This window comes from Musa acuminata, chromosome BXJ3-9 (assembly GCF_036884655.1).
Source record: "Musa acuminata AAA Group cultivar baxijiao chromosome BXJ3-9, Cavendish_Baxijiao_AAA, whole genome shotgun sequence".
In the NCBI taxonomy this organism is placed as follows: Eukaryota; Viridiplantae; Streptophyta; class Magnoliopsida; order Zingiberales; family Musaceae; genus Musa; species Musa acuminata.
The window spans coordinates 47,454,982-47,480,795 of NC_088357.1; the positions used below are offsets into that span (position 1 = coordinate 47,454,982).

At 35.3% G+C, this 25,814-nt stretch overlaps 3 protein-coding genes across 4 annotated transcripts; 2 read left to right on the forward strand and 1 right to left on the reverse strand.

Annotated features, from left to right (window-relative positions):
* Nucleotides 1-232: 232 nt before the first annotated feature.
* Nucleotides 233-10,157, reverse strand: LOC103999259 (agmatine deiminase). 2 transcript variants are annotated; one of them, XM_009420959.3, is made up of 10 exons: nt 9,964-10,157; nt 8,852-8,965; nt 8,640-8,735; nt 8,474-8,558; nt 6,824-6,879; nt 6,647-6,725; nt 5,029-5,163; nt 2,518-2,753; nt 1,112-1,270; nt 233-569 (listed from the first exon to the last, which is right to left on the reverse strand). In XM_009420959.3, exons 1-10 carry the CDS (start codon nt 10,123-10,125, stop codon nt 483-485), a joined length of 1,209 nt encoding a protein of 402 aa, XP_009419234.2. In that variant the 5' UTR covers nt 10,126-10,157; the 3' UTR covers nt 233-482. The 2 variants fall into 2 exon arrangements, with proteins under 2 accessions (XP_009419234.2, XP_018686717.2); XM_018831172.2 differs by lacking the exon at nt 9,964-10,157 and adding an exon at nt 9,770-9,907.
* Nucleotides 10,158-11,883: 1,726 nt separating this feature from the next.
* LOC135650114 (ferredoxin-thioredoxin reductase catalytic chain, chloroplastic-like) lies at nt 11,884-16,518 on the forward strand. Its single transcript, XM_065169266.1, has 6 exons — nt 11,884-12,147; nt 12,665-12,777; nt 14,483-14,532; nt 14,628-14,699; nt 15,322-15,382; nt 16,282-16,518. Exons 1-6 carry the CDS (start codon nt 12,048-12,050, stop codon nt 16,324-16,326), a joined length of 441 nt encoding a protein of 146 aa, XP_065025338.1. The 5' UTR covers nt 11,884-12,047; the 3' UTR covers nt 16,327-16,518.
* Nucleotides 16,519-17,249: 731 nt separating this feature from the next.
* On the forward strand, nt 17,250-25,306 carry LOC103999440 (uncharacterized). Its single transcript, XM_065168875.1, has 7 exons — nt 17,250-17,628; nt 18,962-19,104; nt 19,591-19,622; nt 19,738-20,237; nt 22,025-22,105; nt 24,678-24,740; nt 25,001-25,306. The coding sequence occupies exons 1-7, from the start codon at nt 17,581-17,583 to the stop codon at nt 25,058-25,060; spliced, it is 927 nt and encodes a 308-aa protein (XP_065024947.1). The 5' UTR covers nt 17,250-17,580; the 3' UTR covers nt 25,061-25,306.
* Nucleotides 25,307-25,814: the final 508 nt, after the last annotated feature.

The window sequence follows — 25,814 nt, forward strand, 5'->3', positions numbered from 1 at the left end:
TTTGATTAAACTACATAGGCAAAAAAAGATAGACAACAGTGCAGGAAAATTACTACTCCTTTATTTACAAGCACATCAATTGTTGTTGCAAAGTCCAGTGCATAATATGATATTTGACTGAGCAAAACTAACAGATCAGCCACCTGAAACTTCTTTATTGAATATGAGAGTTGGATTCTTTTAGAGTGCATAATCCATTAGTCTTGCAGAAATGATGAGAAAACAAAAATCCTACAAGAAATTTCCTCCTCGGTTTCACTTAGTTTCTCTAACATTACAAGAAATAGCTGGTTATTGTGTATGAAATGAAAACTTCTACATCACCAGGAGATTTATTAAAATCTATAGCACTAAATATATCAACCACTTGAAACTTTATAAGGATAGGAACAATTTGGGTTGTGCATAATCCATTAATCTTATATGGTTGATGAGAAAAGGCCCCCCATGGAAGTAACACCTGAACTAATTTTTGAAGTCTATCACGGAGTAGCCGGTTGCTGTTGCGTGATGCAATGAATGTTCCCACCTCCAAGACAAATCTCCCTTGCACCTTGTATCATTACAACCTGATTGGCACAACCAACACATTTGGTTTATCAACATATTTATCGGACTTGAAAATAACCAAAGTTCAAAGAAAAAATGTTTGACATGTAACATAGACAGCAAAATCAGATAAAACATATTTGAATAAATAAATCAGATCACATGTAAGTGCTCAAACATGTCCTTTCACAAGATCTCAGAATTGCATGAAGCAGACTGATCTCACTAGTATCAGAAGAGCATTTGATTGGAAGTGTTACAAGCTTATTTCATGGTTAGCTGTGCCAACAGAATGCACTCTGCCCACTGCACTTAGAGAGAGAGCTCATACCAGTGCTGAGAGAAATATTCAGATATGACAAATAAAAGGAAAAAGAAGTTGAGTAATGCCAACAAAATGCTACATTCAATCAATTTATGATAACAAAAAATTGTAGTACCTTTGGGTCTCAGTGTTGTCTATCAAATTATGTCTCGCTCTACATATTCGAGTAACAAAAAGGCTACCAAAAAGGAAGGCGAAGATAAGGAGTGACAAGAAACAAATGGACATTCATCTTACCTCATGATTAGGGAATGCTGATGTAAGAACATGATAAGCTTGTTGGTCCCACTTCTCATCACCAAATGCAGGTGCTATAATTCCACTGTTGGCAATATAGAAGTTTACATAGGAAGCAGCTAGCCTTGTACCTGCAAGTCTGGGTTTTGCACTCTCATCCTATGATTACATACGAAAAATTGAAGTAAGAACTTCCAAGCTTTAAATTGATAAAACCTGCAGTTTCTAAAGCAAAGCAATGATATTATGGAGAGCAAACAAGGGCAATGAAGACAATTCATAGAATTTGAAATATCAACAACCTAACAAATTGAGCTTCACATAAGTTTGACATGGTCTCTGATTATGAATTTCATTTCATGTATTTAATCTTTTGTTATTCAATCCACATCGGATGACTTCTCAAAAGGTTAACTTGCGCCCTTGCTCTTATTGAGAAAGCCCTTTCAATTCAAAAGGGGAACTCCACCTGAGGAACAAAACTTTATATGGCATATCAATTATGATGCACTGAAATGAGACAGTCAAACTCGCCTCACCTTTGAGGAAATGATGAGCAGATAAAGACCATAAAATAAAATTTTAAACAATGTTGCATTGCCTCACCTTTGAGGACTTATAAGGTGAACAATGTCAAATCAGCAATCTATTTTAACAAAAATTATAAATGAAGTCCTATATATATTATTTACTCCATCCAGAAAAGTAAAAGAAATGATGCAATTCTAGATAAATTAAACAATTATTTACCATGAAGTATCAGGATAGTGATTGACATTTTGGATCAGACTGCAGTCTGGAAGGATAAATTATGCCCCAGAAACCTAAATGTAACATTTCATCTATAGGTTGGATCGGCATGCTAAGGCAATACTAAGAGGAAAAACCTTTTACACATATTCAAATGAATTGTCATTTTATCTTTGGATTGGTGTCCATGTGTTTCTACATTACATCCTCATTCAAATCAATCTACAGATAAACATGTATAAATATGTAAATATGTGTTTCCTGTTCCAAATAGACATAGTTTATTATAACTACTAATTAAACCATCCAAAGGAAGTATACCCATCAAACATGTCTTTCATGGCTTGTAATCCCATTTCGTTCCATGAAATATTACAATGTTACTTCAGTATGATGTCTTACTCATGTCTACATGTTCTAGTTTATCTGATTCAAATATTCAGTGGTCTTTCATTAAATATACCATCATAACACAGCTAGCCTCCATGAGGGTAATGGCATCCTTACACCTGGTGAAAAACCCACCAACACTCCTTATATTAAAAGTGAAATATTCAGAAAAAAAAAAGATGCCTGAATATCTCCATTCCAGAAAGCTTTTAGCTTAGAGCAAGTACAAACAAATTGCAAAAAAATCAAAAAACCGTTATACTGACCAGTGTAACAAGCCCATCTGCTTCTTCTTTAGTAATATAAAGTGGCCCAGGTACGTGAAGTTTTATAATCTCTATTTTTCTATCCTTGGCATCAGTAGTATTGGATAGAACTGAAAATGCCTCTACTGACCGTTCATATTGAGGGTCTAGCTCATCATCCGTCCATGCCAACAGAACCATGCCAGGCTTAACAAAACAACACATGTTATCCACATGACCATTGGTATCATCATCACCTACAAGAGTTGTAAAATTGTAGCTGCTCAACAAGATAAGGCTACCAAGAGAGAGAGAAGAAAAACAATAAAAGCTACATATCCCAATTTTTTAGTGTAATATACCCAAGTTAGGGATCATATAAGTGAAAAAAAAGTCCAGTAATCTACACTTGATAAGGTACAAAAGAAATAATTTAAATGGTTGTACAACAGGCTATGGAGAACACAATAATTGACAGATAACTAGGTTTCCCATATAATCATTTGCAGTTTATCAGGACATAATGATGCTGAAAAAAGGGAGAGTTCTAATTCAGACACATAACATTGCATAGTTCTCACTTAAGAACATGAACAAAATAGAACAAGAAGATGATTTGGTTCAGGCTAGAACATATAAGTTGACTATTATGTGAATGCCCATACATAGGATCAACTCTAGTGACATCAATCTTCTAGGGTCCATGGTTCGCCATGTGGGTTGTGGCATCTAGGTGTCAGCATCAATAACCCCCATTCTTTGTCAAGTACATCATGTTGGCATAACTTAAAATGTAACAAAGCCCTTGTTTTAAGCCCACTCCCCAGACTGAACCAACGCAAGCTAACACACACATCCAGGCTTTCTGTTGTGTTTCTTTATCTCCATTTTTCATTTTTTCTTGATGATTCTAACAGCATATATACATCAACATAGCATGTGCCACCAACACAAAATATCAGCTAATAATGGGCACAACAGTTTATTGATCCAAGTCAGTAATGTCAGGAACCACTCAGGTGCACGACGGGTTATTGACATAGGTCAGTGATGTCAACATCCACTTGGGTCACCTAGGAAATCAGATGAGTTGAGGCGAGGCAAGGACCAAGAGACTCAATGGGCTCTCGGTAAGGCACCTTCAACTGGGTGCCACTTAGATCACCTAGGAAATCAGATGAGTTGAGGCGAGGCAAGGACCAAGAGACTCAATGGGCTCTCGGTAAGGCACCTTCAACTGGGTGCCACTTAGACGAGTGCCTCAATTAAGGTGATGGACATCCTACATGGGCCACAAGGTCTGACCACCTCAATGGACCCTTGACATGGCACCTTCAGTTAGATGCCACCTAGGCGAGCACTTCAGTGAGGCACTCGGCATCCCAGATGATCACCTAGATTGGCCTATACAGCCTAAACCTCTAAAGAACCTAATTTTCTTCCCCCTCCTCTTCCCCATATCTCCACACAACAAAAAAAAAATCCAAACTCAAGTCTGATCTGATCCATATCCAACAACCCTTAACCCAATAACATTCCAATCCAAATCCCAGCTAAACAACCTACCCTGTCGTGCCCAACACTTGCTAGCACTTTTGTGTACCCTTTTACCATTGATCACATCTCCTCTCTTTGTTCAACATGTCCCCTATCCTCTTCTCTTACTTCCTTCTGCTTTTTCCTCCTTCCCTCTTCTTCCTCCTTCCTCCAACAGGTGCTCCACTACCACCATCTCCTCCATCTTCTCTGCTCATCTCCTCTGTAAATGGCCAACACCATCTACCATTGCAGCCATCTCATCTTTTCTCTCTCCTCCCTCTTCTTCTCTACTCTCCTCTCTCGCCCTCTCTTCTCTCATGTCCCTCTTCTTCTTCCCCACTCCCCTCTTTCCTCTCTCCAAGCCCAACAACTATCATCGTCATTATCCTCTCCTCTCTCTCACCGCCCACTGTTGCCCTCCCTCTTCTTGTCTACCTTCTCCTCCCCTCTCTTCAAGGCTTAGTTAATCAATTTAACAAGACAATTTATTTTAATTATCAAGTACAGCAACTGTAGATATGTAAAAGAAATCATCATTAAGAAGCGCTAAAAAGGATATTGGATGGAAATGCAACTACTTAAAGAGAACCAACAGGCTCTGATGTTGTCACTTACATGGTTCATGACTAAACTACTAAAGGTGGAATATTTCAGGCAAAACCACATGTTAATGTTTTGGTATAATGATATAAAACATCTTTCAAATGAAGTTTCTGTTTTAATAACTATCTTTATTCTTTATTATATTTTATAATCTTTGCAAGATAAGTGTCGATTTATACGGATGAGCATCTACGTGAGCACCTAACACCATAGGGAAGGACCTTAGCACTTATAGCACACTAACATAAATGATCAATCAAATTCATTCCACACCATCAGTTTCTGATAAGCTGAAGAAGAAAAGGAAACCTTAATTTTGCAGATCACTTATTCGAGTTATGAAGGTTAGGAAAGCACTATAAATTATAAAACATAGTTTGCTAAGAATACCAAATAGTCCTCTGGGCAACCAAATGATCTTGCTAACCCCGAGATACATCATCAACTCCCGCTCTATTTCTTCTTTTGTCATATCAGGATTCCTATTTGTATTTAATAAACATTCTTCTGTTGTAATGCAAGTACCTGTTAAAAAAAAGCATAAACAGTAAGACAACTTAGAATTGAGCCTATAGAGACTTCATGCAACTAGCAAAATTAGTGATGACATAATACATTGGCAACAGAATCAAGCCCCAAATATAAATAAAGCTTTGTCTACAGACAATAAAAAAGAACTGTCAAAAACAAGAATGGGATTAATCTGTTGATTATTTTTTATCCAATAGGCAAGACCAAATTTCGATACAAAATAATCGACCAAGCTTGTTTCCAATTCCAATAGAAATGTATTAGCAACACTTAGAAACAATTAAACTTAGAACATATTCAATACTAAGAACACAAAAAGAAGTAATAAGGTTGATGGGTATTTGAGAGCTCTGTATGTATGCAAAAGCATGAATGCATCACTGAAAGTGATATTGATACAACTAGGACCAACTACTGCTGGAAAGATAAAACCTTCATAAACAAGTAAAACTTGACCAAGAAAATTTTGAGGACATAAGATTGCTATAGAAATTGTTATATGTAAGAAAAACAAATAATAAAACCAACACCAACCAGCAATGAACAAAATAATAAGCAAAATCCCTAAATTTCCAGTTAAATCCCAGAGATCGGGGATGAGAAAATAGGATAAATAAACAAATTGTTTCATTAACAAGTCCAAAGATCTGAATGGCTGTGCTTACGAGGAAATCACGCTGACTTGAAATTGTATTAAATAGAATAACAGTATGATCAAACTACTTCTCAGTAACATGGTTGAATTCTCTTCTTTGAATTGGAAAATATTATGAAGATGTAAAATCTAATAAGATTTAGATTCTCATGTGGGTGTTAGACAATGCTCGAGTCTCTCAAGACCATATAATGGAGCCACTTGCACTCAGCAGTCCCTTTTTCCAAATTCATCTCCTAGCAACTGGAAGCCTCTCCTAAAACATATTCCATCAGTATTAAGACACTTAACACTTATATAAACAAAATATAACTTAAAGCACTAAAATAAATAAATAAATAAATGATAAAATCTCAAAAATCAAGAAATAGATAAACTCTAAATTAGGATTAAGTTTGACTCTTAATTAGGACCGTTTAAACTTTAAACTAAGATCCAACCTGTGTCAAAGGAGGTCAAACAAACAATGTATCAGCACAATGACCAAATATGCACCCATATATAAGGCTTTTGGAACATGACAAAGGCAATGCTCAGCTTTTAAAAAGCAATCTACAAATAATATGGAAAGGGTAAAGACAAAAATGGAGGGAAAAGAATTGCATGGTAGATTATTATGAAGAAATGGATTATTTATGCATACTTCTCCCGATATTTCAATGAACAAAAGAGACATTTATATTTATAGTAGAGCATTCAACTTCTTAGTTCTTCCATTCCAATAACAATTCATATATCCACTTGGACTGCAACACATGTAAACAACTACATCCCCATAACATTCCCAAACAATCACTAATATAAAATAGGGAAAGAAATTACCTTCTCCATCAACATGAATGCTTCCACCCTCAAGAACCATCCTATGGGAAAATCTAGGTAGTCTATCCAACTCGAGAATCTAAATGCAAAATGTCATAGATAATGAGCATTAAATACATATAAGACTGAAATTAGAAATCATGGTTACAGTCATCAAACTAGGAATGTTCCATTAACCTTCTTAGCTACAAGAACATCGAGACTCCAGTCACTATAGCAACCATCTTCTGGTCCTGGAGAACCAAAAATATGCCAAAATAACTTCCATGATTCTAAAAAAACATAGCATAAATACAATGAATCATTTTTTCACTTTAAATTCTCAATCACTAGCAAAGAAATAATGAAGACGATCCTAAATTGAATTAGTGTGTCTGTTCCATCTAAGGATGTTGCTCCCCTTTAGTCACTATATATGTTCTCCTTTTGTATAATTAGTCAAGCTATACATTTGGGTTCCTTATTTTGAAAAGCAAGAAAGACTAGTGAATCACATCATCAGATGACTAAATAAGATTCGATGAGCAAGGAGCAACATTCTTGAATTATTCCCCTGGCACAAGAATTTTTGAGACTAGGTTTTCCTAGTTAACAACAAGCTTCTTACAGATCATGTTCCAAACCTATCATAAACTAAACTAAACTCAACACAATGCAATATTTGATTTGTTTTTCTCTTTAATTTCCATCCACTGATCCAGCAACCACAATTTCTCTTAACAATAACGTTAACATAACTGAACGACATGATGATAGACTACCAACCATAATAAAATAACACAACTTTAACACACACGCACACACCCCTTTCTTACTCATCTGTCTTTCTCCTACATTCAATTGAATGTAGAATAGATGCTCATGTTATGCACAAAGATCATGACACTCGAACAGAAAATATCAACTAATTATCGAAATAATATAAGTATGCAATATGTTTCCATGTAAGATAATCAGAATTAGTCATTCAATTCTTGCAATTCTATTTTTGGTATGAGAAGCCTATGCTATAATATCAAACAACACAAATGAAGACTGCCAAAAAGTATCTCTACGGATGTCACTTATACTATGTAAATTCATAGCCTACCAAAATGACATTCGAAGCATCACAACTCCCACTCTGATATCCCTGACATGCCACATCCACAAAAAATCAACTGCATCACTAAAATCTCGCCATTATAGGTAATATGGATCCTTAAAGGCACCCATTCCCACCATGTTGTTTCCACCATCAATTATGCCCAAATTCCTTCCCCTAACCAGAGGCTCACTCATCAGGTGCAACATGACTTACACAAGTTTTTAAAGGGATCAAGCCCCAAAAAGAGATACCTCAATGATGCTTCAATGGTGCTTAATCACATAAAATGATCCTAATCCATAGCCCACGTTCAACACTGGCCTATCCTGAAGTAAATAGTTAATTCCAAATTCGCAATGTCTTAAATAGAAATTATCCAAAGAGTAACCTACCTCTGTCAAAAATTTGTTAACATAGAATGAAGTGTATATCAATGAGATATTCTATAGCAAAGACAACCATCAATCAAATATAATATGAGAAATTATCAAGCCATTTTAGGCTGTTCTAATATATTTCCAGATGAGTTTACTGTACAGTTCATGTTGGCTCTCCTTCCTTAATCTTATATCATATTAACAATTATTTCCTTTTCTTTTATTGAAAATATTTAATTATTTATCATCAGTGATCTGAATGATGCATGGCATGCAAAAACTAAGTTGCATGTGTGATACTTGTGATGTAGGGTAAAGAACAAAGACCAACAAAAAGAACATGATTATAACTTAAATTCATACCACCCCAGCAATTAAACTTCCAATCAATGCCTGCAACTTCACATTCCTGATCCCCTAAACTTGGTTTTCTGTCACGCCGAACAAACTAATATCAAAGAATGTTTATGCACTATAATTCCATAATAATAAATGGAAACCAAAACCAACAGGAGAATAAGTGGTAAACCGTTGGTCCAATATCACGAAACCAAGCATCATTCATGCTCATCTCCACCACACGGATGTTACCATTTCCATGAAGCCAATCATATGCTTTCATGTACTGCATATATCAATAACAAAGTTCAAACTCATCGAAAAAGATACATCTTACAATCACAGAGAACCCGTAACTTACAAAAACTTTATACATCAGAATGAATAAATTATGACTTCTACCTGGGCAGAACTAACACACATGGTAACTGGCTCAAATTTTGAAATCTCAGTTGCCACCTTGACAAATGTGCTCTGAGCTGGAAATGCACCCTCCCGCCAATTATCAAGACGTTCCTGAAATCCAAATGATTCTTGAATTTTAAATTGTGAAAAAGATTAACTGTAGTAAGATATTCATCATAACAAGTGCAAAAAATTCTTCTTTTAATTTCCAAAACCAGTTATATAACAATTCAATGTAAACAAAGGCACACAAAAACAGACTTTTATAGCTTATATAAACAAAGAGATGAAGAATAAGATAAAAAAAATTAACAGAAAACAATTAAAGCAATCAAAAAACTTATGTCTTCTGATCACCAAATGCATCACCAATTCCACTGATCAAGTTAATAATGTACACAATTAATTTCCAAATCATTGACTATAGAAAATATTAAATAGAACTTATAAATACAATGGTTATTCATCTAAAATAGAGACCATATCCACAATTTACCAATTTGGCTCCGAAATCAAAGAATTGGCATTTGAATATTCAGGTAACAGTTATCCCTAATTAAAAACTTAAATTTAGCTGCTTATTAATGTTTTTTTTTTCTCATTGGAAAGAAGAAATTGTATTATCATAACGATAGGTGGTTCTTGAAGTATTCCTGGGTTCGCAAAGCAGCACTTTGTTGGTTTTAGGGACGGTGAGCTGAAGTAATTTTTGTGGGACGATTAATATAAGTAGCTCATATTCTACATTCGTGTGTATGAATCAAAGAGAAGTAATGAGAATCTTCCTCCCTAGTCTCCTGCTCCTCCTTTTATTCCTCACCTTAGTTAAGAACAGAACCTATAAGATTATAATATGATACACAAAAAGAGGCTTTGATCAAAAGTTCAAGAGGAAGGAGAGAAAGGGGAAAGTACGCAGGAGTGCGATGTCAGCCGATGATCCATTACTGGAGCATCAAGATCGACCCCTAAACAGCCAAAGAGACACCAAAAGATGGATTTTTTAAAACCAGGGAAACATCAAAAAGATACGCAGTGTCGACCAGAATCTCAACATGAACACGAGAAGAAGAAGAAAAGAGAGAAAGAAAGAATCTTTCAGGACTCACAGGCCAACCCATCCAGCACTGTTGATGGGGCTCCCATTCCGCGGGCATGTGGAAGCCCAAAAGGGCCGGCGTCTCTTCCAAACATTTCGACATCCCTCCCACTTTCCACTGCCCCCTCTCTCCTCCGGTGACTTCTCGCTCTTGCCTCAGCCGCCCGTGCATCAGCACGAGAGAAAGCCGAGGCCGGTCCGGAACGCATTTAAGCGGGCCGCGGCCGTCGATACATCGAATCCAAACTCCGCGGTAAGATATAAGCGTCATTTCTTCTTTTTTATTATTTTTCTTATTTCTTCGTTCTCCGATTGCATCTGATTTGTTTAAATTGAACCAATTAATAACAAAATTATTAATAGATATGAACGAAAAATAGATATTCAATTCAGATTTATAATGAATTTAGATTATAAAATAGTTATTTTTGTTTGCTAGAGAATTTACTTAGTGTATTTTTTTTAAATAGATAAATACATATTTTAGGTTTATTATTATATTTTTTTTATTAAATCGAATCAAATTTAACTTTTCCTTGGTGTTTTCTTTTCTTCTGGTTTAAAAGAAAATATTATTGACGTTTTGATCGGTTTAATATGGTCCGGACTTTGTATGCATAGGGTAATTCGAGATGAAAACATTAAACTCTTGAAGTACTACTTATGTAAAGATTAAGATTAAGAAAATTTTGATTCCTTTTATGCCCAAATTAATAATATAAAGTGTATACAAACAAAAGTACTATTAAAAAAAAGTAAGTTGAGCATTTATATCCGGTAGTAAAATAGATTAGAAGGAAGAAGCTTGTGATTACTTTTTTGGTCGCAAAAGATAAGAAGAAAACTTACGATTATTTACTTTAAACCTTCGTCTTTTTTTTTTTAGATATCACATGACGATTATATATTAATGATTAGTCGATAATGTATTCTTTATTAATTATTATTTATCTTCTCTAAAAAATGAAAAGCATGAGAATATGAAGGAACTAAATCGATTCACTATTTTAAAAAAATAATTACACTAGTATGTACAAAAATGTTGTATATATGTAATTTTTGAATAGAGGAGCATCATCTGATTAGAACCAGTTCGTAAGGAATTTTGTAAGTAAATTGGAGAGGAATAAAATAATAAGAATATATGTTAGATTTATTTTTTATTATTTATATAATTATATTTGTTTTGGTGAAATCATCAAAGGCTCTTTTTTTTTTTTCAAATCACACTGAATATTTCTAAACTTTATAAATAGACATATATATATATCCTTAATTTATAACTTAATTTTAAGAAAATATTTTTACTCATTGCCTGTAAAGATAGATGAGGAAATGGGATGAATTTATGATCAAATAAAAAATGCTGAGAAATAGTTTTTGACATTTGTTATCATGATTTAATATTTTTATAATTATATATATTTTGTAATATCTCATAAAATATTAATTTTTAAGTTAATTACATTAACGTTATATATATGAGCGATAGAGAGAGACGACAATAATAGAGTGTGTAGATGGGGGCTTTTGGGAAAAAGAAAATAAGAGAATAAAAATAAAATTAGAGAGATTATAAATAATAAAATATTATTTTATTAATTTTAAAAATTATAAATAATAAGAAAATACTCTAACTGTTTTCGAAAAATCTTGCAACTGACCAAAAATTCATTAAATGTTATCCGATCTTACACTCGGAGGAAGTAGCGGTGCTAAAATATCGAGTTCCAGCACGAATCTTACAGATTGATGAAGTGGTGGTGCCCATCTCAATATACTTTTGCTACCCGTTATTCGATTACCTGTCACGGTTACCTCGGTGAGAAAGGGCAGCGGGGATTCATTCACCAATCATCGAATGGTAGTCTGTAGGGTATGCCGAAGGTGGGTAGAAAAGTTATTCTCATGGTCCTAATGTCGAGGGCCACAGCTCGCCACGCTGCGATATCTCGAACTCGTTCCCTCCGAACGAGTGGCGTGCACGAAATCCGCGGTGTGAAGAAGCGAAATCCGGATTTCCATATACATTCGCGTGTAGAGGAGTGAGAGCACATCGTCTCGGGCTTCGTCTTCTTGTCCGAATCGGCAGCGATGAGCATCCAAACCGCATTCCGTGGCGTCGCGCTTCCGAGCCTCACTCCCGCCTCCTCGTCGCCCCATCGTCCCCCTCGTTTCATGATTCGTGCAGAAGGTTTGCTCTCTTTAACTCTCTCTCCTGACCTTCAGCGCCTTGATTGATTCAAGTATTGGCCTCTCTCTCTCTCTCTCTCTCTACTTTTCCTTTTCTGAATTGAAGGGTTTGATTTAATTGGTAACCTTTAGGAGCTCAGAGGTTGACGTGCGGTTTTCTGGATCTTCCTTTGTGACGATTCAGCTCATTTTTAGGAATTCTCGTGCAAAAAACCCTAGAAATCACATTTTTTCAGGGAGGAACAAGTTGCTGTTTGATGAAATGCGCTTAACCATACCGTTGCAAGCTACCGTTTTGGTATTGCGGGATTGTGGTACAAATTGGAACAAAAATCCTTGTACTATCACTAGCATTCATACATAGAGGAAATTAGATATTTAGAGTTCGCAAGAAGTACTAACTATTAAAAATAGATAGATCATATATGAAAGTTCTTATCAGATAATATTAAGCCTTGTAAATGCTATATGTTGTCCGTACATGCTATGGAATAGTTTTAACATTTGAATTTTTGTAGTGGAGCCATCTGATAAATCTGTTGAGGTTATGAGGAAGTTCTCAGAGCAATATGCCCGTCGTTCAGGAACTTACTTTTGTGTTGACAAAGGAGTCACTGCTGTTGTTATCAAGGTAATTCTAAAGTATCAATCGCATATTTATTTGTAGTGCTTGAGTCATTTTTATGTTATTGGTTCCTCTGTGACTGTATAATTTATTAGGAACAATTTGCATCCCTACTCATTTATTAAACATCTAATCTTTAATGAGCACGTTAAAATTAATGATACTGTGTCTTTTAAGTTTTTAACTATTTATTACTATGATATTCTACTACCAAGCATACTCCAGAGTTTTACAGCTTTTCCTACAAAGATATAAATTCTTTAGCATATGATCAGACACAGAGAATGGTAAGAAGAATGCAGATTCATTCATGTACCATGATGAAAGTCTGCTTATACCCAGCCTTTCGCAGTTGAAAGTCGAAAATTTTAACTAGCTGAGTTTCTGGAGCAAAGTTGCCTTCTAGATGCTTTTGTCTGTGAACTAGATGCTTTTATTTTAAAATTCACTAAAGAAAATGATTGCTATCTGTGTGAAGCATGAACCTTCATGTTGAGGATCAGGTTTGTTGAAGCATCTAACTCGTAGATCCTTTTTCACCTGTTTCTTTCCACAGAACTAAAGAATCTTTTACTTCCATAATTGCTGCTTGACATAATCATACATAAACTGCTATTTGTAGTACTGTATCACATACTACTACCTTGTTGATATTGTTTTTCTTGAACATCTAAAAGGTTGAATGAGGACTTGATCTTTCTTCTTTAGGTTAACCAGGCTTCTACTTTCGCCCTATATTAATTTGCTGTCCACCCAATCACCCAGCCAAACTGTTTTTTATAGTTACAACTATATGGCTGTATAAGAAAACATACTGCCATATCAGGATATTGTATTTATACAGCTATATAAATATAATGATGTTTTATAGCCATATGTATATCTGTAATAGATGGGGGCAAGTTAAGTTGCACCCTCAAACCAAGGGTAATGATTGAATGATTCATAGAAGAAAAAAGGAGTGGGGATAAAAATTTGTCATTTAGGCTTTTTCCTTAAAAATTGGTCATAGAAGGGCCCTTACATCAATAAGAATCAAAGCAGCTGCTTCTTAATAACTCCACAAGCTAAGCCAACTGATCTTTAAAGTATAGCCTTCAAAATTTTAAATTAGTAACAATTTAATGTAAAATTGATTTTTTTGCATTATTTTTAAGAAAAAATTATGCTTTAGCTCTTTTTCTTAACCTACTCATGCGTAAAACATCAAAACTATCATTGTAATGAATTTCTAGATACTAGGAGTGCCAACATACATGTTTACCTATGACTTGATAATTGCCTCTTGATAAATTAAGTTTGTAGCTAATTGCATCAGTGCATGCCACATGATCTTGATAGCAGCACAATACTCGGATGCCTTCTCTTGCAATGGTCACAGCAGTTCTTTGTTGGCCGTACACATATGTGGAAATAAGTTAATGATGGAGTATACAAAATCTGCAACATTGTTTATTCTGATGGGACTAAGACTATTTAGTATACTACTAAATCTTCTTTTACTAATCTATGGTTTTGCCTATAGCTCTTGGTTAAGAAATTTCTGTAATTGCAAGTGTTGTTGGACGCACTGGTTGTAGGAATTATATATTGATCTTTCGTCTCTTGTTTCAATTTTTTTAATTCTATTATCTGGATTTCATTAAGACCTTGACTACTGCAAAGAATACAAGCATTTTGTTGAGCTAAGAAGAACTATCAACTTCCACAGGGGCTTGCTGATCATAGAGACTCAGTGGGGGCACCTTTATGTCCTTGTAGGTAAATTCTTAAAAATATATATTTTTAAAAAAATTAGATTATTGGCCTATCTTCTATGCACTGAGGTATGTTGTTTGGCACAACCTATGCATCAGGCATTATGATGACAAAGCTGCTGAAGTAGCACAAGGATTTTGGAACTGCCCATGTGTACCTATGCGAGAGAGGTGCTAATACTGAGACAACATTCTCTAGAAACATATTGTCAAGCTGAGAATGAAGTTTATTATTTTTTGTTGATTAAATTTTAGAATCTCAACTTTGAACTTTTTAGAAGGTCTGGGAATCCATTTCACTGCATGATTTCAGATTTTTTGACCGCAAATGGGAGTTTAAGATATAATTTTGTTTTTTGATATCCAAAACAGATCTTAACTTGTTCACATGATCTAAATCCATCCCTGTTGTCACATTCTCTAACAACTTACCTAGCAACAGATGATGAACAGCTTGGAATTATCTAATTTATTATTTGATTTGAACAAAATGGTCTTTTTAACTAGTTAACTTAGATGTTAATTCACAATGACTTGGTCTTTTATTAATGTGGTATTTTATTTGATTTGAACAAAATGGTCCTTTTAACTAGTTCTTAGATATTAATTCACAATGACTTAGTCTTTTTATTAATGTGGTGTTTTATCTGCTTCATTTTCTTTTGGATAACTAATAAATAATGCTCCTTATGTGGTAGTCATACACTTGAGGGAAGTCTCTGTTGAAATATTATTTATTTTGGTAAATAATTTACTCCATGATATCCTTTAATATATCGTTGTGACTGCGCAGAAAGGAGTGTCATTGTATGCTTTTTCTCACACCTGACAATGATTTTGCTGGGACAGAGCAGGTATGTGATAAATCATTAGCTTTTGCTTTTGTGAATATGTTTCTCGTTGTTGCATCTGGATAGTCTGATTTAAATTACTCTCTCTTGGAGATACAGGTTGAAGTTCCGTTGGACCACATAATTACCTTCTACTTAGGATAAAGTTAAAGATTATAATATCCTGTAGTGTAGCTTATTCTTTTGCTTCGAAACCTTGTGTTCATTTTGCCCTACTATTGAAAATATTAGAAGATGTTATCTTGTGTTGTAGCACACGAAGATACAATAACCGGAAATCAATATAATCTAAGTGATTTCGCGCCTTTTAATCTTTCACAAACAGAAAAAGTGATTGCTAATAACAGCATTCATTAATTTCTGTGCTTACTTAAGTGATCAATGTTGACAATCTGAAATTAGTGGGAAAATATGATGACAATAGGTGTACTAAACATTTCAATCTTTCGTTTGAATTCTGTTAATGATTTGAAGTCTTTTTACTGGTAAGTTGAGGTGGTTTTTCCATCTCCACAATCATTTATGCAAACTGATTCCTCAAGTTCTTAGAGCTGTTTTTGGACTTGGTTAAAATAGATTATGAGTATTCTCTAAGTCTCCTTTTAGACATTCATAGTTGAAGTAGTTGATTTTTTTATATTGCTAACAGTAATTAGTTGAAAGGTGCAGTAATTTTTTATATATATACTTGTGTTGTAACATGTGGCCTATTATCTGCATTCTCTGTGCATGCTAACTAACATCTAATAGGAAACCTCAGCTTAATGTTGAATGGCAAGAAATTAATTTTTATTATCAAACCCGATGAATTGTTCTATTACACATGTTTGTTATATAGGAAGCGTCCGTTAATATTTTCTTCTTTCCACTTTGCTCGTCAACTGTTGTTTATTTTCTTTCAGGCTATCTCCTTCGAAGAGATCAAGGAAACAACATCCAAGATTTAGCCACCTTTTGCTATTCTGAGTATCCTTATGTATCCACTATATTTGATCATGTAGCAAAGAAGAAAACTGGCATTCTTGTTTCCTGCTTTCAATATCTACTGTAAGGTAGAAAATTCTCAAGCTTGTAACCTTCTGCAAACATGGTGGATGTTGTGTTTATAGTTCTAAGGAATCTATGAGCATCTTGCCCTAGATCATCAGCCATCTTCTTCCCCAGCTTGAACATTGAAGAAGTCGACATGAATCACGGAAAATTTGAAGAAAAACTTCTCTGTTCATAAATGTAACCATTTGCCATCAAGAATATTCATCATATGTACTTAAAATGGCTGTTGATGACATGGGTTTCTTTCTGATCTCATCACAGCTGCTAGTTGTCGAGAGTCATGTATGCACAAATTTGACATGGTATTATTCACTTTATTCCTATATGGTGTGAGGAGAGTGTATTCTCGCTTAAACACAACCTCTCTATTTTTTTTTGGGTAATTTGAAAATAAAAAATGGTTTTCTATAACGTTGAGGCAAATGCAAAGTGACAAAAGGGTCACTTGACAATTGCATCGTCATTGATGCAAATACAGAGTGACACTTATATTTTATCGTCAATCTTTTCATCCACAACAATCATTTATGGTTCTTAACGATATCATCATATCGTCCGTCACTAACCAAGATGAACTTTGAAACTCTCATCGTTGCTCTTATCATCTACAATACTCACTCTCACTCGTGATTTATATGTTTTACTTTTATAATTACACAGATATTAATATATTTTTTAAAAAAAATTAAATTACTAAAAGTATTTAGCTACGATGGGTAGACAAGTTTTCTACATGGAAACAAGTGCAACAATTAGTCCTCATCAGTTTGTACAGTGCTAATGACTACAATATGATTCTTAGATTAAAGAACGGTACCCACAACAAACTGTTTCTGCCGCTTCCCCGTCTCACTTTATCTCTCCCTCCTTTTCCTTTCTCGATGTACCTCTATTCCTCCCTCCCTCCCTCACTTTCTTAGTTCTCCTGCTGTTTCTCTTTTAACGGAAGCCGATCCCTGAGCGATTTCCAGGCGAATCCCTTCTCGCCTCCTCTTTTCCCTCGCTCCCTCTCTCGCTTGCCCTCTGCCAACCGATTTCTAGGGTTTCTCGCGACCAGGAACTAATCAAGGTGCAGCTGATCTTCCCCTTTTCCTATACATTTAGGTGCCGATCGACCCGGCTTGTGAGAGGAGGAGGAGGAGTGGGAGATGTCTGCTCGGCCTCACGTCACCATCACTCTGGGCCGGAGTGGGCAGGTAAACCTCGCAGACGAAATCTCTCTGTAAAGCCTGACCTTGGAGTTGGATTGACGTTGGGTGGCTTCATGTGTTGTTGATTCTGGCCGTAATTGTCTTCAAATGCTTCTGCCGAGTCGTCCGTCAACCTTGTTGGGTTTTGAGTTGATTTTGTTAGTTAGGAAGGGTTCGATATTCTGTTTTGGGTTTCTTGTATCAAAATCTGCGTAGATGGATTTTAGTTGGTTTGAGCTTGGTGCAGAATCTACCGCTTAGAAGAACGACATCTTGCAAGAATGATAGAGTGAAACTGAGATTATGGCTATTTGGATTTCTCATGGATTGACATTTCTATGATAACTAAGCCACGTTGTTGTTGGCCCATATCTCGCTCTGATGAATTGTAATTTTATGCACTACCCTCCATTTCTTCAGATAGTATAAGGATCTTGTTTCTTCTTCAGTGAAAAGTGTAATTTGGAACGGCAATCTGCAAACATGTGATCTCCATTTCCGCTCCACTTTGTCATACTTGATTTGTCTATCTGCTGAATACAAGATCTATAGCACATGGTCTATTTATAAGTCTGTTGATTTCCCTTGACGTTGTGCCCAATGAATGGAGTGTAATCTAATGAATAGTTGAAAGTAAATTTCTTCTTTGTGAGAAGAAAATGTTGACTATCCCAACTGAGTTGAAGATTTATTGAAACAAAAAGGTGTTGGGAAGGAGAAGTTGGATTCAAATATGTTCTTGCTGAAGACAATTACACAATTGCTAGCGTTTCAGCTTGTGGCTTTATTGGACCATGGGCCTGTTGATTTTCTTATGGAACCATTTTTTTTTTCAAAAAATAATTGATACTGCTGAAATTAACTGTTATCCTTGATTGCACCAGCGACTAGCGTTGCATATCTCAAAGTGTAACTTTTCCATGTTTCCAAGGGACCTTTTCCTCTCAGGTTTCTTCGTTTGGGGAAATTGTGTGTCTACTTATGACATTTGACAGTTTGCAACAAAAATGGAAAACCTAACAAAAAGGTCTCCCTCAAACTATTACAACTGAAAATTTGGCAAATATCAACTGAAAATTTTGAAACTATTACATTAGGTTCAAAGCCTTGTTGGCCCTACCCTAAGTTAAAACATGCTCATGAGTTGAATTCAGGAGTCACCGAATAGTTTACTCCCACTTATTGGACTGGATAATTTTGATTAGTATATATAAGTTTTTGAATCTGCTGTGAACGCTCCTCTTATGCGTGGTTAAAAGGAAAACTTTCCTAAAATAAGTACATCTTTTGAGATCTTAGCATCGACCATCTTGACCTTTTCCTTTCTTGATGATTGCAGTTTGTCAAGAGAGCGAGACCTGGAGCTGATTTTGGTCAATCTGACCATGACATTTCATCAGGAAGACACCAGCCAACAAGAGAAAGGTCAGGAAGCGACATGACCGATTCCAGTTTGTATGGGAGTCAACACAAGAACAAACGGTATTCTTTTTTCCCTTCTGACAGAAATAAACTTTATGTGAAAAAACAATTGTTTTGGCAGGGATTCAACTGCCAGTCTGATACCAGTTTTCGAAACTTGTTGAACCAGTATAATACTAGTATACCAATCGACCTATACTATCTGTGTTGATTGAATAAAATAGTACAATACTTAACCTGCTGTTGTCTTCTTTTGTTGTGACAATGATTTTTTAACCTTTTCTTAGAAAGTTTGCTCTTCTTATAATCTAATTTATGAATAGGACAAGCTGAAGATGGCAGAGTTTGGTTAATTGCGTGGTCTTCTTGGGGTAGTTGTTTATCTTACTTTATATGCAGCACTGAAAAGATTGCTCTTTTTAATCCTGATTGTACTATTATTCTAGTTTATTACAATCTTTTTCCTTTTTAAGATATATATGTTTAGCTACTCCACAATTTATTTCAATCTGTATTTTCTTTGACTATGATTTCTATTCTGTGCAGCATTAGAACAGAAAACAACAATTCCAGCTCAGGTGAGTATAAACATACAAACAAATCAGAATAAACATCCATCTTTAAGATCTTCAAGACTAATTGTTTTTATTTCATACAATTTTTTGTTGATGTTGGTGTCTTAAACAAACAAAGATCGTCAGATTGGACGAAATGATCTTCGATTTAAACTTATAAATAAAAGTTTATTTCGAAAAACTGGTACTGGAGGGGGAGGACAAAATGATGTTGATCTTCGTGAAAAACTCTCAAGGATCAGGGAGATTTCGTTCAAATCCAATCCAAGAAGGAATTTAAGAGAATTCAGAACTTCTGGCACTGTAAGGCGACTGCCTCCTACAAGAAGTGTAGATGATTTACTTCAGTTGGATTCAAAGAGAAAATCTTACTCTTCACGGACTGTCGATGAGAGAAGACATAGATCACCGGATAAACTTATTCGCAATGCTAGGCCTTTTTACTCCCCAAGAAGTCATGAGGATGCTTCCAGACATTCAAGTTTTATTAAAAATGATCGAGTTAATTCTTCTAGAACTATTTCTTCCATGGGCAAGACTGGACTTCTAATTGATGCAGGAAAGTCTGGTATTCGAGATTCTTCATCTGGGAGCATTATGCACAGAAGCACACATAAGGTATATCATTGATTTCTGCAAATGGGTTGCTTGCTGTTACACTAAATTTTCTTAGGATTATAAACTGTGTACATGAATGAATCTACTCAACTTTATTGCACCAACAGATGAGCGATGAGTGGCAAATAATAAATTTATTTGGTTAGTCGTTACATGGGCATTGAGTAGGTATGCCTCTACTCTTTCTGTGTAGGTGCCAGTTATATGGTAGCTTTTAATTTTCTTTGAAAATAGGTGTGGAATTGAAAAAAATTCTAGATTTTTGGTTATTACCACATTGGGCATCAAGGAGGAGCCTGTGCATGTCAGGATATCGTTGGACGCATTCAACTTGGAATATACCTTTTTATGAAGTGGTGACCCCTGTTCCTTACCACCATGCAGACATACAAAGGAAAATGAAATTATTTGAGATTGAGTGAAAGAGGGACCTATAATTTGGAATTTAAAGATGAGACATGTATAAACTTGAGTTTATTTCAAGGTTTTCAATTTTGGGTTGGACTGGACCAGCAGGTACGTGTTCAGTTCTACAAACACACAATATATATCAGAATGTACCTCTGCGTAGAGAAGGGGGAGGGGAGGAAGGGAAGACGAAGAAGTGGAGGGAAGGATAGGGGACGCTGCAATGGAGGAGGAGATGGGGTGTCAGTGGCAGAGGAGGATGAGGAGAACGAGCGTACCAATCAATAGGGCCTAGTGGTGGCAGATGCGGGTGATGGTTGGATGCGGATGCAAGCGAAGAGAGAGAGAGAGATGGGGGATTAGGTGTTTACTGTTAAGGTTTTTAATTTTTTGAAATAAAAATAAAAAATAAAAACCCGGGCTAGGCTTACCATCTGGTCCAAGCCTGTCCAAGCCCATTATCGGGCTTTTGAACTGGGTGGTAAGCCAGGTTCACATGACTTAATGGGTGGTAAACCCTGAATCGCATATGGACCACCAGAGCTTCGGCAGTCCATGTGTTGATTTACATCTAGACCAGTAGATACTGATCGGTACATACCGAACAGGGCAAAATTGGATTCCTTGATTTATACTTGTTACATCAGATCACTTCTTTGTTATTTGCGAAATGCAACCAAGTAGCTTGTTCAATGTTTCAACTTTTTGTTTTAACTTCTTACAAGTATGTGATACATGTGGAGTCAAAATTATTTTGACATTGTCCTGGATGCCAGTTTGGGTAATGATACTTGTTCTCAATAAATTTTCTGGACTGTCTGGATAACCCAATTGTGAGTCCAATATATGTCCATAATCCACATATTCTCTCTTTCTTTATGATGCTCCTACAATATAATCAATAGTGTAGGCAGAACATGACTGACACTTGTAGCTCTACTTCTGGCAAACATAAAATTTGGTTGATGATATACATTCTAGAATCAGATGCATATACCGAGATAACATTTTGGAATATAATCAACAAGTGTTTGTCATGAGGCAGACACCAAATAGACACTGTTCTTCATTGGTCTAAACAAATTGTGAATTGCCAAAATTTTGATTCTTCACTTCTAGGCTAGCTTTTTTTTTTGATGTCACCATGTAAGTTTCCATTTTCATTGTATAAGATGTTAAGACATGGGAATGAACATTTGCATATGAGCAAAAAGTGACATCTGATTGCTGTGCATGGGTCTAACATCTAGTTGACAATGAGTTTTAGTTACTGAATGCATAATTTGGGAAAAAGCTTTGTATGTTTAGAATGCTTATATTTAGATTTTAAGTGAGGCACTGTACATGTCTACTATAATTGGTAATTTGATTATTTGCAGCCTGAAGAACCATTTACAGTTTCTAGCTTTCTGAATGCATTGGGTCTAGGAAAGTATGCCATTTTGTTTCAAGCAGAAGAGGTTTGTTTTTGTGAATTCTTTTGTATGTCTATTTTGTCATTTTGATTCTTTAAACATGCTCAGAGTCTTTTATTAATATAAAATATAATTTGCAACCATTTTTCAAGGCATTTCCACTGGTTGAGAAATTTGACTTGTCCTACTGTCCTGTTGACCTCAAACTCATTTTGTGGTCAAATTTGACTATTTGTTGAGCTCAGATGGTATTTTTGTTGGGATTTGTTGCAAAGATTGTTGAAGGATTGACGTGGTATGGACCAAAGCTTGTTCTGGCTTATTGTTGCCTTGGTATTTGGTTCATGCATCCATTTTTTATTATTAGTAGCTACTTGCCTATTACGATTCAAGAGACACCAACCTGCGCTTGGTGAAAGATGGACAAAGCATTGTGTTGATTGGTTATAAACTTATATCCTCTACTTTTGCTACCAGATTAGTTTAAAACATTGTCAAGGTTACAAGTTCTCTGGAGAAGACCCAGTAGGGCAGAACTCTTTTATAAGTTCCAAATTTTGGGTATCTATGTCCATTTAAAGTGGTATTTTACAAAAGCTGTCAAATTCTCTGGAGTTTCAGCTTTTTATGTAGCCAGATATCAACAACTTTTAAATGAGACCATTGATCATATTCTCCTTTCTGCCTCTATGCTGCATGTACTTGGAGGTCAGTTTCCTTTAAGAAAGATTGCTACCCTGAAAGATATCTTCTATTTGGGTTAAGTGGAGAAGAAGAACCAAACTATAGATGCATTGTATTTGGGTTTGGTTTGTTTAGCCATATATTAGACTGTTGTAAGTATTGAAGCATACAATCTTTTTGGGCATCTGTTATAATGCCCAGGGGAACCTATCCTACAGGGAAGTATGTATAAGAGAAAAAATGATCTTTTTATATACTTTATTTGTTTCTTAATCTCATTTTAGTCACCTCACTGTTTAATTCCTTTGTTTCAACCCTTAATGAGACAAAGTTGCAGACATTTGCCTAATTTTTTCTTTGAATAAAAATGTGTTACATTTTAATTAATGTTAAACACTGTTCAATGAGGACATTAATAAAGTGATTGCCCTTGGATTATATATATATATATATATATATATATATATATATATATATATATATATATATATATATATAGTGTTTGCCACGTCTTTAACTTGTATATGGCAGTATCTCAGGAACATTTATGTGACATTTTGACTTGCATAAGATTTTATGTTTCTTAATTCTTCCAATGTAAAATGTTATGGATCTTTTGTCCACCTATCTTTATTTTAGAACCTTTTTCCAAAATCTTTTGATGTTACTTAAAGAAAACCCTGTCACCATTGGTTTAAAATTCGATTATTATGTTGATTTATTACTTGCACTGCTTATTCTTAACAATCTGTGGAGTATCTCAAGCAGTCCTGATGTCTCTGAGGGTCTAGAGGTGGATCTCTGAATTAAGCTCCTAGAACATGATATTATTGTTTAAGAATGATTCCTTTAAGTTCTAGTCAATCAACAAGGTCTAGTTAATCAACAGACATTTTTCAACCTTCTTGTTAATATCAAGCTGTACTTAATTACTTTTCCTGTTTCCGATCAAAATCTATAATTATGAGTATCTTTTTTGCATGTTGTGAAAGTTCTGTTGTAAAAGTTTGTACTTGACATTTTCTTGTGTACATATATGTATTTGTAGTGATATGACCATCTATACATAGCAGGAGAAACCTCTGGTTTAGATGTCTCCCACAGTTAAATGCTGGTGTCAAATAATAGCTCAACCCAAACATTTTGGAAAGTGGATCATACTTCTTATCTAGTTCATTCGGCTTCTAACTCCAATTTGGTAAAATAATTCTGTAGTTATAACTTATGTCAAATAAGTTTGAGTTGCACATCCAGAGGCATCTGGTCTATTATGTATATAGATAAAATTTAGGGTCTTCTAGTTGTATGTTGAGATCAGTTGCAATAGTACACCTGTTTCCTGCAAAAAGTCCCATGTTTTCTGTTTAATTTTCACACATTAATTCCATAAATTATTGCAGGTAGTTACTGTTTGATGGTATAAATGCTGAGATGGTCTGTCAAGCTATCTCTGTCTTTTGGTTAGGTCAGTAGGAAAACGTATTGGTCTGCTTCCCCATGTCAGGTCAAGATGAAGTAATTTAATTGGTTTTGGATCACTTAAAAGAACTTGATTTAATATGGACCGTTTAATTACTAGGTAACCTTTTGTGACACCATGAATGGTACTAGCCATTATATGATTGTACATTTTTGTTAAAGAAATGATATATTATGTAAAATACCTGAGTTTGCAATGACTGATAATGCTGCTCCACAAATCAATCATTCTGAAAAGTGGTATTTATACATGTCACACAACATAAGAACCCTCAAACCTTCTCTTTGGAAAAGTTATCTTGCATTTACTCCATGGAAAGTCATCCCATTGTGCTGCTCAACTACGTTTCCTGATATTTTCATCACAAAGATATCCTTCAATGCTGTTCGTATATAGCCTAAACTTCCAAGTTTCGCAATATTGTTGACTCAGTATGTGATTATTCAATTGCAGATAGACATGACTTCACTGAGGGAGATGGGAGACCATGACCTCAAGGAACTGGGTATTCCCATGGTAATTATACTTTTCTTGGTACTGCATACTTTCAGAGATTTGTTTTCAGAAAATGACTGCGTTTTTGTTCTACTTGCACTGTCATCTTGAACATTTGAAAAATTAGCAAGGCCATTCTTGAACATGCCAAAGAACATGACATCTTGTGCAGTATGCATTAAGTAGATTTTCTGATGATAATTATGCCAGTAAAATGTTTCCCTGTTACTGTATGATATCTCCGGATTTTAGATTCTGATGATAGGTGGTTCCATGTGCAGGGACCTAGGAAGAAGATTCTTCTGGCAGTATTATCTCATACAAAACACCACTATTTGTGAGATTGTCCACTTTGATTTGAAATTCTCAATTACATCATGCTGTGGGTGTGTTGTACATTATCAAAACAATGATCATTTTCATGTACTAGCTCCTAGCATTCTGAGGTTCATAAAGAATGATGACTTGATGAAAACCAAAAACTAAGATAAAGGAATGTCTATTGTTTCGAGTCATTCTTGTACAGACCAAGTTATTGGAAGTCTAATGTTGTTCTGAAATGAAAAGAAAACACTTACAGATGACGAGTTTGATGCAGAAAACACCATTCCTGGTTGGTGACAGAAACCAAGAGGCATGGTGGGAAGGAAAATGCATTAGAAGCAGATGTTTTGGTTGCAAATCTTGTATGTGCTCTTCATGGAGAGTGGCACCACCTCTTTGCAGTTTGCAGAAGTTGACCGGGACTTTTCATGTCCCTCCAGTTTGGCCTTCTCCTCCTCACCTGCTTCAAATATTTTTCCCTGTGGTGAGAAGGTAACTGGTCATTGTGATCTTGTTTAGCCAATTAAAATCTGTTGTTGAGATCAGAATTCTAGTGTTTTACTCGGAAATAATGACCATTCTCTCTCATGTTATCTTGCAGTGCGTTTTTCTATGGAGAAGGCGTGGGCTACATTACAGTGGAGAACTCAAATCTTCTGTCTTGCTTGATAGAACAAGATCTATCTTGATTCAGAGTAACAAGAAGATGGAGCAAGTGATTCATCTCTACATTGCCAACGCTCTCCAGTATCGGGTAACGCCTCTCTCTCT